We start from the raw sequence: 18,901 nt of genomic DNA, 5'->3' as shown, positions 1-18,901 counted from the left end.
AGATAGAAACTTTATGGTTTTTGTGGATCTGAAGGTACCTTAAAGTGCCTATCCATCACTCCATAAAGTACCTCAACTTGTCTGTGCTAATGAGTCTGTTCACCAGATTGCTTCATATTGGCAACATCCCTTCACGTGCTCATGTGATTGTTCGTATTGGCTTGAATCCTTTCACAAGATGTATATTTGCTGCATTACCTGGACAGTTGGCTAGATCAGGCATCTTTGGAGGTACAGTTGCTATAGAACAGAGACCTGGGTATGATTATAGACACAGCAGCAGTCAGTTTTCCTCTTTACTATCATGTCAGCAGGCTTAAGGAGGTTTCAGTGCCTTTCTGTTGCATTAGGAACAACCAGCATGGCATTGACAGGTAATATTTGGTGACTTGTTTTCTCCAGAGAATCTCTTCCTTGACAAGCCACTCCACCTGCGAATCTCTTCCTTGACAAGCCACTCCACCTGCGTTTGCTGCAGTTGCCGCTGAAGTGACACTGGTCAGCCTTAAGCAATCCTCCCTCCTTCCCTCAGGGAGGACTTGCTTGGTGGTGCGATGACAGGAACCTCCTTAATGTGATTTGCCTTGAACTCTCCATCTCCAGAAATGTTTCTATTTTTTAATATATCAAAGGACATGAGTGCACACCAGAGCCACATGAATGTTCAGGTATGTGGACAGTGGATGAATCTTATCTGCACATCAATGTTTGGGAAATGCAAGTAATACTGCTAGCTCTGAAAACCTTCCAAGATGTGATGGGTCATTCTATAGTGTTGATGTGTGACAGCATGACCTCGGTTGCATATGTTGACAAGCAGCTGGGAACAGTCTCCCTTAACTTCTGTCATTTGGTGAGGCAGATGCTTAAGTGAGCAGTTTGTCATGTTGTCAAGTTATCAGCCAGGTATGTTCTGAGCAGGAGGAATGTTTTAGCCAGTCTAACTCAGTCATTAGGAGCGGGTAGTAAGGGCAGAGTTATCATAACACCCAAGTGTAACAGAAAGGCTGTGCAAACATTTGGGAACACCAATAATTGACTTGTTCACCACACAAGAAGCTCCTGGTGCACTGCTCCCTTGTGCCATATCTTTACGTTGCCTTGGAAGATGATTCCAACACTCTTGGGACAAGCTGGACACTTATGCCTTAACTTCATTCAGTGTCATTCACCAAGTGACCAAGCATGGTCACGCCTTGGCTCCTAATAACCTGGGTAGCTCCTTGTTGGCCGTAAGCAGAGTGGTTTCCCAATCTGTTGGCTCTCTTGATTGAGGCACCCAGAGAGATTCCCCCCATGGCCCGCTCTCCTTTGTCAGCCACATGTTCAGAGGTATCATCGATCATTACAAACCATCTAAATTAGCTACCTGCTTGGAGGTTATCGAGCAGCTCCTGCAAGAGAGGCATTTTTCACAAGGCTGTGCAGATGCCTAGGTGCCACGGAAGATCCTTTCGAGAGATAGGCTCCTCTCAGTCTCATTGGTGAAAGGCTAGTGTGACCTAGCCAGATTTTTCAGACTGAAGGGCACAGATCTCTCAGTGAAGTTATCTTTGCTTATGAGAAACTTACTAGAAGCATATTTGTGAATTCCAAGGCCTTTCTTATCTCATTGAGCACTCAGAGGGTTGGGAATTTTTATTTGTTCTTGAGTTTGTGATGAAAACTCAGAACCCATCAGTTACTGACAATGATTCAGTGCCCCAGTTGCTGCTCTCCAAGACTTGGTGGTGATGTGTATTTCATGCTTTTATGGCCAATGCAAGCTGTAAGGTACTATTCAAGGAATCCCCCAACCTCTTAGGCCAGAGTGTCAGCACCTCTTTATTAGAGTTAGCTAAGCAAAAGAAGGGGGTGTCCAGGAACACCTTTATTTTTGGTTTAGTGCAGTAATGAAACAGATTTCCCACTCATTCAGTAAAGTGGACAGATAGTTCAGGTAAGAGCTTGCAAAGTCAGGGACATGGGACGGTCCCTTGCAATTTGGAGCAACTCCTCTCTAGCACAGGTAATAAGGACAGGTTTCTAGACATTAGGCCACCTTTACCTTATTTTACTCAAGAATATTACTCACAAGTCCCTGAATACCCTCTTCTGGGGCTTGTGGTTGAATTGAATATAGAATTTAGGCCAAAGGCCAAGAAGCACCTGGACCTACGAGGTCATTCAGTGCTGGAACAGAAATTGACAGCAAAAGGCTTGAAGGTGTAACAGGAGGAAGACTTCGCAGGTGCACTATGAATCAAGTATTAGGAGAGGGTGGAAATAAGATGGAAGAATGAGAATATGAAAGGAGGTACAGTAAAAGGAACAAAAGGGGTTGCGGCTAGGGGCCAAAGGCATGCTGCAAAGAACCTTAAGTAATGCTAACAGTGCACCACGAGGTGCACTGACGGCGCTAACCCCCTACAGGACTGGGACTTGTAGAGGCTGATCAAGACATGGTATAGTTACCCAAGCTCCTCTCAAAGTAGAAAAGCAGCTTGCCTAAGTACTCGGAGGGTATAAGGCTAGGGTTGAAAAGTAAGTGATTGTTTCCCTGAAAAGTAAGTGATTGTTTCATCTCTTCCTTTCTTTTCTCCAGGAGGCAACAGCTCAGGCAGGGTTATGTGCTGGAATGGGTACAGATGCAGGGAAGTTGCACCGCTGAACATCTTTAAAGCTTCAGCTTTTGTAGTGCAACTCTCTCCATTCTTCCTTTTAACAAGGGGTGTGGGGTGGCAATGGAGCTATATTGTCAGCCCATCAAATTTCTATTGACCAGATTTATCTGCCTTACATGGGTCACACTTGATTCACTGCCTCTTCCTTCACAAGAAAAAATCAGACACTTCTCAATCAGACCAAGAGCCTTATCTCATCACTCTGGCATCCCTGTTGGATCAGATAGGAGGTTTCAAGAGTTTATGCTCTCCTGCTCATTATTGTGAACAGGCATGTCACATTTTGGGATGGAGATTCAACTTTCCATTGAATTGTGAGACAGCCTATCATCAAAGTGAAGTACCCTACAAGAAAGTTAATGGTTTGTATTATCTTTGGAAAAATTCACAATTTTCTAGTACAAGTAGTCAATGATGTATCCATGTTCACTATATCCTAGGGTTCAATGTACCACAAAAAATAAAATATATATACATATTTTATATATGCACAATGCATTACTACCCTAATACAATTGTTGTATTTTAATAATTTACTTGCATTTTTATTTATGTTAATTTATCTTTTTCTATTAACTGATCTCCTCTTTCTGTATTTCCCTTCATCTTCTGTTCAAATGAACACCATATTCTTTGGAAGGTTGAATTTCCAGTTAATGACCGTTGTGGGCTTGTTACATATGAATAGTGGGCATCTTCTGAAAAATAATATACTGTAGTTCATAAAAATTTCAAAGGCTTTAACGTTGACAACTTCACACTCGACTTACAAAGGGAGGCAATGACGTTCCCAAGGATGTAGTGGGGGTAGATGAAGATGGTGGTAATCCTGGCTTCCAACTAGTTTTACTGTATTTTACTTTTTTTAATTCATATAATTAGCAGTTGTTTGTGCTTTTCAGCTATTCAGTATAATTTTCATATTTTGCTGGGGTACCTATTGAGATCTGATCCCTTCTAGGACAAACATCATGAATTGAAGTAGCAAACACTGCACAGTTTAGTTCAGGCTACAATCTTTATTGAATTGAACTGAATATAGAATTTAGGCTGTAGATTTAGTTATTGGTGGTATATCTTAAAATTGCTATATGCCTGAGCTATGGGGGTCTTTCTTACCTGTCAGCAGGCCAGGACCATCAAGCATTTAATTGGGTGAAGTTACTCTATTTCATGACATGGTTTTTGTTGAATAATGACTCTTCCCCCGTGTGGTAATGCTTTCCTCAGCTTTTTTTTTGTAGTAAAGGAACAAGCTGTAGCAACTACAGCAACCCTAGGCTCCTGATTACCATCACTTGCACCTAGACTGAAGGACCATAACCACTGAAGGTCTCATGGTGATGACTGGAACTGGGTTGCTTCAGGCAAATGAGATGAACATCTGGAATAAGGCAAGAAAAGAAATACCATATGAAGTGCATAGAGTATTGTGAATCTCAAGGCTTTGAGAGAGAAGCAAAGTAGTGAGAAGGGAATTACATTGCAGAGAGTAAGTGAAATTCTCTTGCTGCCGAGAAAATTTGGTAGAAACAAAATTGAAAATAAAGTGCAGCACAGAAGCATTTAATACATAGATGGCCAGTTGTTACCAAGAGGATATAAATGGGTGATTTTTATTAGAAGGAAGAGTGAAGTGGAAAGAAAAGGTTTTTCACTGATAATGTCATGGAGCTATTAACTTATCACAAATGCGTTGGAAATTTTTGGAATAGTACTGCATTCACCACCTACACACACAAAGTAATTATGTAATCAAGTCAGAGGATAAGGTGACAGTATCAGTATTGCCTATACCATGGGAAGTTTAATACCCAACGGCGACAAGAGGCAGGATAACCTGCTGAAATTACAAGAGGTCTAGATTTGTAGTAATTGCTGGCGTGCAGACTTTTTTGAGAACTTTCGAGGGGGAGGGGAGAGTAAGTATGTCGTTTGTTATTGTAGTTGGGTTTGTCAAAGTTACTTTTCTTTGTACTCAAAAAAATTCCTGCAGCCACTATAGTAGTAAATGCAGTCAACAGTCAGGTTTTACAAAAATTATAGGTACTTTCTTGGGAACATTAAAGGGTCACTGTTTTGTTACAAATATTCAGTGTGAAAGTAGTGTTAACTTAGAAATTTGATAAAACTAATACTATAAAATTGGAAACCATAAATGTATTTTATATTTTACATTATTATAATCTTATTGAAAGAGTAAGGGTGGGGTGAATTGTGAACTCCTGCAATGAACTCAATGTTACATTGTCATGGCTTAGCAAAGAAAACTCAATTTCACTTTTGGTATAGCTATGAATGAAAACAATGAAACAATTTTCTAAATTTCAAGTTTGGCATTGTAGGTGAAAAATTATGCCCCAACTGTTTTTGAGACATGTTACCAACAGGCATTTTTGTTTAGCTGGTACTTGTCAGCCAAAGTTGAATTAATCCAGAATTTTAGTTGATCTCTGGCAAACCCTAAACAAGGGTAACAACATTGCAATTTAAATGGCTATACAACTCAAGATGCTGTAATTTTACATGGTCAACACCTCGTCAATCCAAATACACTATCTTGGAGATTTTCTACATGGTCACTTGTCAATCCAAATACATACTGTATCTCATCTCTGAAGTGTAGAAGTCTGCACTAACAATTGAATACTGCAGTTAAACTTGAATATATTTATAGTCAATAGATCAGCCTAATTAAACTGAATACCAGTGCAGCAGCACGCCTGTCGAGTGGTGCTGGGAGTTCAGAATTTTGGTGCAGTAATGGATTACTAAATTAAAGTTATAAATTTAAGCCTCACCTCAATCACAGCTTTAATGAAGCTTCTTAAAAAACAAACCATTTTTCTTCTTAACAATTGTGTCCATTTTACAACAACACCTTTTCACATACAGTAACAATGGGGGAATCAATAATCAAACAAGGTATTATGGTAGAAAGTGTAATTTAATATCCATCTAAATTCAAGATCCAATGTGAAGATACAAGAGTGATGCAGTACTTAACTCACTGAATTTTGCATCACCAACAGGAGAGAGAAAGCAAGACTTACAACTAAGGTAATAAAAAGGCTTTTTTCCCACTAACTAAAATAAGATCATGAACACGAGATGACCTCAACATCGACATTACAAACAGTTACATCAGTTTGCTCCCGGTCCAAAAAAAATTATAATTCCTTGTACTGTATTATTATTTGTGATCACATAACCAACACCAGACCTGTGTATCCTTAGCCACATTAACCATTTTCCTCTAGCATTGAAAATTTCATAATGAAAATTAATGGGTGAATACACAGTTCTGAACTTTTCACACAGAAAATAAGTTAAGAGACTCTAGTCACACTTCCTTAGCAGTACTGAAGCTGCTATTGTAATTTTTAAAACCTTGCACTAGCTTTTTACACCAGCACACCAGAAATGACGAATGCCAAAACTTAAACTAAAAATGTTCACTTAGTCCATGGCAGTATGTAGCTTAGGAGGTTATGTCTTATGAGAGTGAGCACAGCGAATATTGTGTGCTTAAGCACGTTCACCACGGATTCGACGGGCCAACTGAATATCTTTGGGCATGATGGTTACACGCTTGGCGTGGATGGCACACAAGTTAGTGTCTTCAAACAAGCCCACAAGGTAGGCCTCCGAAGCTTCCTGAAGTAGAAATACAAGAATCAGTTCATCCCCAGAGTAGTTCCAATTAAAATTCCTAAATTTGATGTAATGATACTTTATTCCATTTCTTAAATTTCCAAGGGTTTTGACCTTAAAAAAATACCTTCCCACAACAAATACATAATACACAAAAAACTAACTTACCTGGAGGGCACCGATAGCAGCACTTTGGAAACGCAAGTCAGTCTTGAAATCCTGTGCAATTTCTCTTACCAGACGTTGGAATGGCAACTTGCGGATCAACAACTCTGTGGACTTCTGGTAACGACGAATTTCTCGAAGGGCAACAGTACCAGGGCGGTAACGATGGGGCTTCTTGACACCACCAGTGGATGGTGCTGACTTACGAGCTGCTTTGGTAGCTAGCTGCTTCCTGGGAGCTTTACCTCCTGTAGACTTTCTTGCGGTCTGCTTTGTACGAGCCATGGCTTATCTGTAAGAATTACAAGGTACTCATTAGTTAACAGAACTTTATTCTACATTAGGCACTAAACAGTTTACTGTACTACTTTCTGAAACTTGGCAACAAAATCCTTCAGTGGGGTCCCAGGACATTTTCTTAGGATACAATGCAGGTTATAATAAAATTTAATTGTAAAAGTACTTAACATTCTTAGTACCTTACACAGATGTTTAAGGGTATGTTAAAACGCTATAAAATTTTCATTGGAAAAACAAATCATTAAATCAGTGCAAGTACTTCTCCAAATGCATATCTCATGTCCCATTGAGACAAGTGCAACATGTATTTGCAAAAAATTCCATTTTCTTGTGGGGTTTATTTCCCATATTTGTGTAGCTGCAATTGCAAACCACAGAAATCCTGGGTTTAGCACTACAGACACTTCTATGACAAGGCTTCTCATTTGTAGAAAATGCTTCTGTAGTATATTATTACATTGAACAACTATTCTAACACTACAATATTTTTACCACAAGGATAACTGCTTTAATATGTAATAAACCTTTGACATACTTTCAAAAGTGGGGAAGCTACCCTACTGAACCTCACATTTCAAAAGTCTGGATAAACCAGACCATGTCAATGCTGGAGTGGGGATTAACATTTCAGCATTTATGAGACCAACCTAGGAATAAGTAAAGCGGCTGCAATAACCCAATAACACATTACTATCGAGAAAATTCCTCTTACAACGGCATATGTGGCCACAATAGTCATTGTAACAAACAATTCTGACCCTAGGCTAACAACACCTGTCGCAATGGCCTTTCACTGAAAAGTTTACTCTTATTAAGCATCTGGATTTGACCTTTGTTTACAGATGCCAAAAAGCAATGTCAAGTCCTTGGTATACTCCATTAACATGCAGCAGACTCCTCTGTCAACGGACTGTAACATAACTGGATTCAAGACCGACGCATCTTAAAGAGGGACCGAAGACCACACCACGTAGCCATTATGGGTGTTCCACGAGCAAATTCTACAAAAATATTGCCATTAATAACGTTACCATTGAATTGGACCAAAGGTAACCTAATTCAGTCTGAAAACAGCAGTTTGGTCGAGTGCTTTTGGAACTGGGAACATGCAGCAAACAAGTGGCACACTGTTACCCTGGACAATCTCTTCATAAAAACAGCTTATGTAATTTCTCTCCCGTTGTTGACCAGAAATCATACTTTCTTCGCCACAACTGTTTTGCTGTTACTGTCAATACTGTCAAAATCTAAAAATCAACAATGCATACAATTAATACACATCTACATGTTAAGGATACAATGAAAATACACATCTACACCAGGATAATACAAATTACATCATGATATCTTATCTAGTATAAGAGCGTTATGAACATGTTGCAAGTTCCATTGCTGAAGCAAGTACATGCAGCTGTACACACTAGTCATTTAATTGCCAAAGTGCCAATAGTGAGTGCCATGTGTGTGTTAGCCTTTCAACAAGTTCTTCAGGGAGCTCATTTCTCCCATTTTAAAGCCCTCAATTAAAAGGGGAGCTTCAGCCTTTCCAATGTGACTTGACCAGCATGTGCAACAGGAGGCTTGTCACAATGACAAACCTGTCATTGTTCCTTGAGAACTGCACAACCTTGCAGATGCAAGGTCAATGGACCCCCTCTCAGGCTCAAGTCCAGGCAAATTAAGACCTATGACTTTCATATTTCCAGACATCTCAGTACACACATACCACAAACCTTCACTTATAAATCTGCTATCTTTCTAACCTGATCAGGCAACCCAACTACTAGTTACATACATGACCTCTAACACCAACATTGGCCTTAGCTGCATTTTTGAGTGCCCAGCAACTATGCTAAATTAGTAATAAAACTCATCGCTGGATTTTTGAGCTGGTGTTACCTCTATCACTTAATTCATGAAAACCTATACTGTATCTCTTCCAAGATCTTTTCACTGACAAACTTCACATATGCAGCATTAAAAGGCCGAGTGGATCAGCAATGATTTCGTGTAAGTTTTCAATTTAGCACTAAACAGCTGTAATTTCTGATTGATATAGATTTTAGAAGAAAACATTTGTGCTCCAACATCTGTAAAGTCACATGGTCACAAGACCATAATTTAGCCTAAAGCCAAGAGTAATAGCAATTCAGGTTATAATTAAAACATACTAACCTTGTCATTACATTCATGGTTAAAACAGTTCAACTGAATGGAATGAACTACAAAATCTAAGCCAAGGGCCAAGCACTGGGACCTCTGAGGTCATTCAGTGCTGAAAGGGGAATTGGAAGTAAACAGGTTTAAGGTATAGCAGGAGGAAAACCTGGTAACTGCCCTATGAAACGACTATTAGGAGGGTGGTCAGCTGGGCAGAATCAAAATGGGGGTAAAGCCAAAGGAATGAAAGGGGCTGCAGCTAGGGATCAAAGGGATGCTGCAAAGAGAACCAAGTAGTGCCTACAGAGAAATGCACTAGATGCACTGACTGCACTAATGCCCCCTAAGAGATTAAGCAAGCATGGATGCTGGATGACCAAATCATTGGCCATTTCAATGAAAAAAAAATTCAATAGCCAATAATGAGGATCTTCTTACACGGTAAGTTTGCTCAATACCTTCAACCAATCACCGATCCAGCAAAATGGACATGGTCTAACATGATCAACAGAACTGCTGTACCTGATCATGAGCAATGTAACTGATAGCTACACGCACTCTTCCTGTGAAGACTGGATACTGATACGGAGTACCTAATTGTTTAGCAACAAAATTTGGTATTTACTTAAGGGGTTATATATCCAACTTTGACTTAGACCATGTACTGATCTATTGCCTTGCCATTTGCTAAGGACATGGGCAAAACTGGAGAACCTGGTTATTAGACCAAAAGGTTTGAATTGGTGATTATGTGTAAGCAGCCTTACTAATAGTGGCATTCCAAAATTGGAATTTACTAACAGGATTACATACCTAACTTTGGCCATGTACTAATATATAGCCTTACCATTTGCTTACGACATGGGTAACAAAAATTGATAGTTTGGACTGCTCACTCAGTGTATACAATCTTTCAAGCTTTCAGTCTATAGGCAGCAACTGCCTAACAGTGACATAGTATTCTAAACTACAACTTATTGAGATGTAATAAGAGGTAATTAGTGAACATACCCCTTTTACTGCAATAATTGATTCCATACTCCACATTTTGCATGGACTTGTGTATTTCTACAATTTTAATGGCACACACACCTCTTACATTTTCAGGTCCCAATTTTGACAAAGTTTGAAAGGAACATTAAAACCTAATGTATTTCATGAACCCCAAGGAACTATACAAGAGAAATTATCTTGAAACAAAAGGAATTATCTTGAAAGGATGGCAATCTTGCTGGCAATTGGGAAATCGTGTTTCTTCTGCACGTGCCACCTTGAGTTACCCAATCCCAACCAAATTGGGGAACACCTGAGGTCTGCTTAAATGTTCCATATAAAAAGGTTTGTGTAATAGAATCCTGAAAGCAATACAACCTATCAAAGATTATTAAACCACCTAAAACAAACTCAAATCAGGTAAGAGCTTGGAGCAGGCTTTGAGAACTTTGCTCTTTGGGCAGGGGTACAAAAGCAGTTTGAAAGGACTAGAAACCATGTTCTTAAAAGCATGGAAGGTAATGTCAATTCATCAGGGCATACTATCCTGCTGATGTACATGAAACCACAAGGTATCAATCTTACTGGCAAGGAGACAGCCACAACTGGCCAAAAACATTATTCAAGATGGGGGTAATAACAAAAACATTCCCAATCAGAAAGACTGGCAAATTTCATTTAACTTCACTGTTCTTGGGGGCTTGTTGGACACTGATTACAATTCCTATATACTATTTAAACTAAATCTATTAAAAATTATAGCAGAAACAGTTATTAGGAGTAAAATCTCCACTACTGCCACCTCACTGTTGGATCACTGTAATTGGAATAAAAACCTCGTGTCCAAGAGGTAAATAGACAATGAAATGATGGAATTTACATTCAAACACCACGATTATATCCAACCACAAACCTACAGGTCGAAAATTATTGGCAGATTCTCACTCTGGATTTCATACTACACCTCAACTACGGCAAGTTCCTAGACCCAGATGGTCACTGGCAACTTTTAACTGCTTCTTCACGTTCAAACATAACATACTGTACTCTAGCAGCTGCTTGAACAAGCTTACAATTGTGCCGATGTCCAAGGATGGACCCACAAAACCTGGATGCTCTAAACCAGTCCTTCTTGCGAAGCTTAATTATGGTCAATAACAGAAACTGTAACTTCAGAAAAAGTCCTGCCTCACTTGAAAACATTTTGCACCTGATGCCATCACCTCAACATTCTGTAGTCAAATGGCCATTACAATGTTGTGGGGGTCAAATTACCTTCACGGAAATATATGTATATGCTGAGGTCTGGTTTATAGCCATTTAATTTACTGTAGCATCCAATATGTAATGGTAGCATCAGGTGCAGTATGGCTGTCTTCATAGAAAATAGTTGCGAAATACCTTAAATCCAACATGGGCTACTGAGCCTAGGGACTGAGATGTGCAAGTTGCAGCTATTACAGGTTAAGTGTTATAGGGTGGTTCATTTGTGATTTTTATACATTGAACCAACACAGTATAGAAATCTATTGAACTTAATTCTAGTGATACTTCACACCACGAGGCTAAAAATGCCTTCTTTACCTGAGTATCTGTCTCCTATACTCTGTCCTAGGCTGGGGGTGTAGGATATCTTACAGCACCTTAACAAGTATCTAATCTAAGGGCAAAATCTTTCATTGCATGAATATTTTAATACATCACTACTATTGACAGACTACAGGAGCAAAGCCTGAAGTCTTGTCAGGAAGACATCCTAGAATAGGTTAGGTTCCAAAAGCATTCCCAATGATGAGTTCGGTAGGCCGAAGATAGTGGTCCTCTTCTGGTTTAATATTACTGGCTAGGCAAGCCTAGTATAACCAGATCATTTTAAAAATAGGGTAGTTTACAGTTTAGTTGGCTAAACTACAGTTTAGTTGGCCAGGCCGCACTACACCTACCCAGGCTACAATCACTCCACCAGCTTAAGTAGTTAGCGACCCGATGCTTCTCGCGACCCCACTCTTTCAGGGGGTCAGCAAAAAACTCCCAGGGGGTAATTCTATAACAGCTCCGCCCATTTTACCCTTTATGTTTTTCTACTTTTAGGTGTTCTGATACTGGCGGTGCATGCTTGTTGTTGGCCAAGTGAAATGTCCCTTCACCGTGTTTAGTACTGGCTCCGGGGGGTTGGGTACCCCTACGTTTACAAGTTATTGCACTTGCCAGACGGGATATGAACCGTTCAAAACTGACATACCAGTGCCGTCTCATGAAGATCACGTATGGAAACCCCTTGTTGGGTGGACTTCACGGGTTAATTACACTCAAGCGCTAAAATATTAAAGGTAAATTCACAATTAGCAACCACAAAACTGTAGAAAAAGTAAAGTTATAGCGCCATCGGCTGCATGGAGCTACTGTATAGTTCTACCGCTGCCCCGGCCAGGTTAGGGTACGCCGCCCTATGTTAGGTTAGGTTGGTTACATCTGGTTAGGTCAGGACCTGGCACTATAGGAAAAATTTATCTTGTTTGTATTCATCCACCAGTTTCCTACTCGGAACCTACACGACAGCCTTGGCCACCTAAACTGTAGGGGCTCCTAAAAATATTTATGTTCAAGGCAACACCAATAAAACTCACTGGCCCTTAAAAAATATGAGCTATATGGGAATTTAGTGCCCTTGACTTGTTTTGGCCAAGACACACAGTTAAGTTGGAACCAAGGAACTAATAGTTAAATTGCCTGATGAATAAAAACACTAAGTTTCTACCCAGTTTGATCATTCTTTGGCACAGAGCAAATGCAGAGCAGGAAGTCAGCTCCTGTGATCCTAGTTGCTTTTTTGTACTAGGCATTTCAGAACTAATATAATCTAAGCTTTTTCCTAACCAACCCTGACACATTGTCCTAACCTAGCCAGTGTACCATGACACAATATGGTAGAACTAAAGTGTAACTCACCTAATATAATTAACCTCAAATTAGACTTTTTCTATAGTATTTTGTTGCTTATCAGATTATTTTTTGGCAGTCGACAGTAATTCACATTAGAACTTCATCCAAGGTAGGGGACCCCAGGGGGAATACTGGGTTTTGGGTGGGGTAGACTACAGACTGTCATTTGAAGATGGCCATCCTGGATTGCGTTGCAGTGTTATATGGGAACTTGGTAAAAAATCGTAGTGGCTGAGGAAAATGGGGGGGGATGGGGAGGGGCAGTCATACATATCTAACCAACTGTAAAGTTGCCCCAAAATGAGGAAAACCCTCCTAAGTATTTGTACGAAATGCAAAAAGCAGTTTGATGAGTGGGGCTGGGGAGGGATGGAGAACAAATCTCACCAGGGGATCCAGGCGAGTAACAGCCTACTAGGTTAGGTTAGTAAAGTTGCTTTTGAAATAGGTTTCCTACACCAGCCGATCCCTTCTTGAACATATGGCCCCCAAAAGCCTTGCGTAATCGTGGTCATCATGGCCAACCCCCTTCTGTTTTACCCCACATTTCCAAAGTTTCCATATCTGAAAGCCAATAAACACCACAACCTCCATCAGCAACACTAAGTATAGGACAAGTCAATTTCCAAAGTAAAGGCCGTACGTAGTTTTTCTATAGTGTTTTACCCAAATTATTGGCCAAAGGTAAAAGCTAACTGCCTGTAAATAAAAATATACTGGAATTGCCAAGGGTTGTAGTCTACTCAATGCTAGACAAATCCGGTCATTAAAAGCACTGCGCATTTGCTCAGACCAGTGCAATCAACATTCGTCCCAATGATAGCCAATCACAAAATACATTTTCGACGTTACTCAATGCTCACTTTATGAACTCCTGAGGTGGTAGCACTGACACGCCGAGAAATTTTTCCATAAAACAATCTAAGGCTGCTGTTCACGTAGGACTACCAATCATGTCCACCCTGCATTGGAGAGCCTATATCCCGAACTCCAGTGCCAATTATGTGCAGTCTTTGATGGCCAAGTTAGTCGTATTCAAATCCAACAGAATGGACTAACCTTTGTATAACGCCACCTATAGTGGACTCAATACGTAGGCGTGTGGGTTAAGTTGCCCTAAACAGTACGGCCGTCCAACTACACTCCACCGTTACTGCCTACCCGACTTTGCATATTGTCTGGCTGCCTCTGGTTTATTGAAAATGAAGTCCCAGCCCAAAGAACACCAGCATTACAGATAAATATTACTGTAAAGCAAGTTTGACAAGGATTTGTACAAGGTTCTGAGCACACGGAACATGGAGGTTACGACAAACTTCACTGTGGAAAGCCTGTTAAAACCAAAAAAAATTTAAAAATGGCCAGTCATATCCTACCTGGGCCGTAAGTTCCTATCGAACGTTCACGAAAAACCGAAGTGTAGATGCTCACCGGGATTGGATGTTACAGTCGAGACAATGAACTTATCTACCTAACCTCGCTTCCGGTAAGTGTCCCCCAAGACCCAGATTCCACCTAGTAGCGAACCTGAGGAGATTTGGCGGGGAAAGAAAACCACGTCGCCGAGGGCTACTTTCAAACGCCTTGACGGTTGACGGGCTCACGTCCGCCATTTTGAATGCTACTTCACCAAAGATGGCGGCATTGACGCTCTCGGCCGTTAAGACTTTCACCAAATACGTCGAATTACGCCGATGTGAAGTTCCCATTAACATTACACCTTAGGCTACTTATGGGACTGGCAGCTCCAATTATTATAAATTTAGTTCCTGAACCAACACTTGACTTCGACTAATTCTAGGAACTTCACTGACTGAAATTTAATAACGCTACGGAGAGATTCACGCACAGTTGATGAAATGCCAGGACTTGCCTAACAAAGGTCGGTCCGTCGAAATGCATTCATCGCCTTCACAGTAACGAAATTAATACTCGACAAATTTCTAATCCTGTTAGAAACTGAGAACAGCCGGTTAGATTACTTACGTACAACACTTAGTACCACTATTCAAAGTAAATACACTGCTTTCCCTGGTTTAAGCTCACCTTAGTACTGACACTGTACCTTCTTCTTCAACGAACCCACTGAATATGACGACTAAAAGCTAAAACGGCCTAAGTCCCAGTTTATATACCTAGTATGACGTCATATAATAACGCACGTTCATTGGGTAGCGTCACTGCCATTCCAGTATCCCATTGGCTAAAATAACGGCCTCTAGGATTGGTCCAAAACGTACCAATACTGTTCGTTCATTGGTCAAAAAAGATGGAAGCTCATTGGCTATCAGGTTCATTTCTCGATCCGCATTCGTCCCAGTAACATCTATGCTTCTGCAATACGAAACGTTGTATGTTCGCAAGAAATCTTAATAACATTTAATAACCATTGTTGAACCTCGTAAAACATTAGCCCAGTGAAAATGTGTTAACTAACTTTATAGATAAATATACTAATTACATAGGGATAGTATAACCATAACAGATTTAGTCATTTTGCATGCAACGTGCTTGACATCATGTATGTTGCGTGGAGACTTTCAGAGATTACGGTTGGTAACTGACAGAAATGCTAGACTGATATAAACTTCTGGTTAAATTATGACATCAAGATATAAATTACGGAACTGTGCCAGTAAACTTCAATATAGCTATGTAGCTTCAAATGAATGTGATAACCAACCAAATTCTCAATAAATAAACAAACATCTAAGCAACTGAAGAGAAACATTAACACTACTAAGACCAGCTGCTACTTTTTTACTAAAAAAAATAAAACAAAATGTGAGAAATTGACAGGACAATGCTATTACAAAACAATTAAAAATTAGTATCTGCAAGATTCGAAATAGGGACATGCGAATCCACCTGGGTGTTGTACTGAACATATTGCCCAGCCTGCATACAATCAATTCGTTTTTGTAGCTACGCAAAAAAGAAAAAAACTTTATTGATTACATTATTAATATGAATAAAACAATCCACGCGTACAATCATTCTTGCAAGAGAAGCATCAGACATAAATGTACAGAACAAACGCTAGGGAATAGAGTAAGAGACATGGATATTGCATTAACCGTGTATTCAGAAGTAGAGGAAGCTGTTAAACTGAGGTGCCTGCAAATCCCACTGTCAGCATTATGAGGCTGAAAGGGTGTGGTTAATATTGTGGATTGACACACTGAATGTCCCTAATAGGAAATCCACGTGTGAGTAGAATGTTGCGCCCATTACTGCCATAGCAAATGGTACCTCAATGTTTCGTGTTTTATGTATGCACACATTATCCCTACCCAGTCCGTGTCGCCAGCCTCCCCATATTAGTTTGGGTCATTGGTAACTTTAGATTTGGGTCGGCTAGAGTGGACTTGTGGATCTTTACATGCTTATGCAGGACATAACAAGTCTGCCTCTTCTGTCATTCTGTGTGAGGATTTCAACGACTGCATTCTCGGGTAATGTAACAATTCTTACATGCAAGATGAATGCGTTACAAACAGACGCCGTTTCATGGAATTTTTTAAGGTAGACTTGCCCATTTATAGTTCCAGTGACCATAGCTGTCAATGCGCCTCCATGCTGCTGCTTGTAGACAAATAAAACTACTTTACAAGTACCTCAGCAATGCAAGCATCTTCGTATTACATGCAAGGGGGGAGCTGGGAGTCATTCAGATTCTCATGCTCTAAAAGAGTTTGAGTGCTGTACACCTGATATTCGTGTTAAGTTCAGCAGCGTCAGAACTTTTCAGTTAGTGCTGAAGTCTCATCAGCAACCGCAATACTGAAGTTTTTCCTGCCATCCTAATCACCCAATCAGTAGGACCTATCATGAGTCTTTTCTCGTAATATATTTAAAAACATCTAATGCAATCGCATTACCATTCATTTTATTTGAGTGACTAAAACCGCCTCAGAATATTCTTGGTGATTTCGAAATTCACTTATGGAAACCGTATTTCACATCATTCCATGAAACACTACAGGTGAACCTCACTTCAATAACTTGAATTTCTAACCAAAAAGCTTGCTCAAAGAAAGAATGTGTCAAGAGAGTACTGTATAATTTGTTCAACGCTCAGTTCTTGGTGGTTCCACTCCCTCTCAGTTATCAACACATTTAACCTGCCCTTTTCACTATCATTATCAACATCTACTAGCAAATAAATAACTAGGATACCCATTACATATCTTGCAACTTCTCAATATAAAACCTTTCTCAAGCGTGACCATCAACCATTCCTCTTCATGCTTGACAAAAACTATAATTTTGTTCAGTCAAAGTATTTAACAACCAGCCATGGTAGCTACAACCTTGTTCCAAGACCGAGCCCTGTGGTAGACCGTAATTTTTGCACTTGGTAATTAGGGTCTCAGTCAAGTTTTGCTTATATCTATAAATTCCAAATCGGAAAAGACTATTCTTTATATTTCTTAATTTGGGAAAATGCCTTCAATTAACCTTTATCATAATATTATTATGCTTACTATTCCGTTACACCACACATACACCCTTTCACACAACTGATTCATGCTATGCTTCAGTGAAGGTTAACGCAAGAAAAAAAATACCTACCGGTTCACGTCCTTGGCAGATCTACTTGAAAATTCCTCATTATATTCCCTCTAAACCTCTACTTCATTCAGCAGTTTTCACACTTCCCCCAGTAATGCTGAAAACAAGGCTCTTTGCCACCCTCAGGACTTTTAAAAACACCCAAGTTTCTGCGAACTTTAATGATTCATTGTTGCACAAGGATGAACTGTTGACATTTTCATACGATGACGAAATCCCAGTCCAGTGACTAAACGTCAAAACCCCAACCACATGGCTACGGGCGGCTGGGAAAAGCGCGGGAAGACTTTACCCTCCCGCCCTCCCCACAACAATTCCCCCTCCTCAATCCCTTCCCCTTCCTAACTGCGGATACCCCAACCCCAACCGCCAACCATCCCCCACTACAGACCAGATATCATATTAATGTGACTCAACAACCTCGTTACAAGAAACCAGTTAATTCCACTTCAATTCGTATGCAATACACCCAGGAAAACCATTAACAAGATGATGTACAATGATGTAATAGTCGTCTGAAGGTGAAAAAAATGACTGCCTATCATAACAGCGGAAATTAAATTCTTGTGAAAAAGCTCTCTGGAACCATGCGAGTTTCTCGTCAGCAGGTGTGTCGTTTTTGAAGCGAAGGTCTTAGAATTCGAATGAGAAACGGTTAAGGGACTTCTTCATCTCGTGAAAGGAAAATGCTTTCCTTTTATCTTGTTGCGTCGGTAACTTGACTGGCAATGAGGACTTGAATGTAATGAACTGTTTCATACAAGAGAGAATAATTTTTCTCGCATGGTAGTGGGAATGCAGGTTACACAGGCAAGAGGCATCGGTCCTACTTCTTTTGTTTAGTGCTGTAACGGACTCCGGGCGTCTTGGGCATGACCAATGAGATACACCTAGGATACACTCTACTTACAAATACAATTTCATTTTCTCTTCCAAATGTAAAGGTGATAATTAGATGGTATAAAATCAAATGGGTTTAAATTGCGGAATTAAAAAATGTACGTCAAAAACTTAATTTTTTCCTGATAATTTTGCTGACGGCTTTCTTCAAAGGTCGTGCAAATTTCAGTATACGCTCAAAGGAAAGCTTATACTAGCTGCTCTATGACCAAGAGCCTGTGCTGGCATACACTGCATAGTCTAAAAGATGAAGAAATCTTGATTAAGTTCTCATTGTATACAAATAACCGTTAACTTGGATGAAATGGGTCCTGATGCCAGGGATTTTAAGTCATCAAAGATGACTGGAAAACAATAACGCAGCTGAAGCTTCTATTCCTGCAAATATTGTTTATATATGTATGTTTCCTACAAACTAGGGTTGAAAAACTAGTCGCATTCATATCAATAATGAATAAAATAAAATACCAGAATCGATCTATTGCGCAACGTTATAAAAATATCCGCGCTTTGCATTCGACCGATAATGAAACGTGTTGAACAAAATT

At 39.9% G+C, this 18,901-nt stretch overlaps 1 protein-coding gene across 3 annotated transcripts; it reads right to left on the bottom strand.

Annotated features, from left to right (window-relative positions):
- Positions 1 to 5,591: 5,591 nt before the first annotated feature.
- On the bottom strand, positions 5,592 to 15,053 carry LOC136851306 (histone H3.3A). 3 transcript variants are annotated; one of them, XM_067125308.1, is made up of 3 exons: positions 14,925 to 15,053; positions 6,486 to 6,774; positions 5,592 to 6,320 (listed from the first exon to the last, which is right to left on the bottom strand). In XM_067125308.1, the coding sequence occupies exons 2-3, from the start codon at positions 6,765 to 6,767 to the stop codon at positions 6,192 to 6,194; spliced, it is 411 nt and encodes a 136-aa protein (XP_066981409.1). In that variant the 5' UTR covers positions 6,768 to 6,774; positions 14,925 to 15,053; the 3' UTR covers positions 5,592 to 6,191. The 3 variants fall into 3 exon arrangements, with proteins under 3 accessions (XP_066981409.1, XP_066981411.1, XP_066981410.1); XM_067125310.1 differs by having other exon boundaries at positions 14,255 to 14,977; XM_067125309.1 differs by having other exon boundaries at positions 14,865 to 14,977.
- Positions 15,054 to 18,901: the final 3,848 nt, after the last annotated feature.

This window comes from Macrobrachium rosenbergii, chromosome 23 (assembly GCF_040412425.1).
Source record: "Macrobrachium rosenbergii isolate ZJJX-2024 chromosome 23, ASM4041242v1, whole genome shotgun sequence".
Lineage (NCBI taxonomy): Eukaryota > Metazoa > Arthropoda > Malacostraca > Decapoda > Palaemonidae > Macrobrachium > Macrobrachium rosenbergii.
This window is presented reverse-complemented; position numbering and strand designations above follow the sequence as displayed.

Bases quoted from the DNA above. Each gene is read 5' to 3' on its own strand.
- LOC136851306 (XM_067125308.1), bottom strand. From the start codon at position 6,767: ATGGCTCGTACAAAGCAGACCGCAAGAAAGTCTACAGGAGGTAAAGCT. The intron at 6,321-6,485 runs GTAAGTTAGTTT...TTTCTACTTCAG, and splicing joins CTGCTATCGGTGCCCTCCAG to GAAGCTTCGGAGGCCTACCT.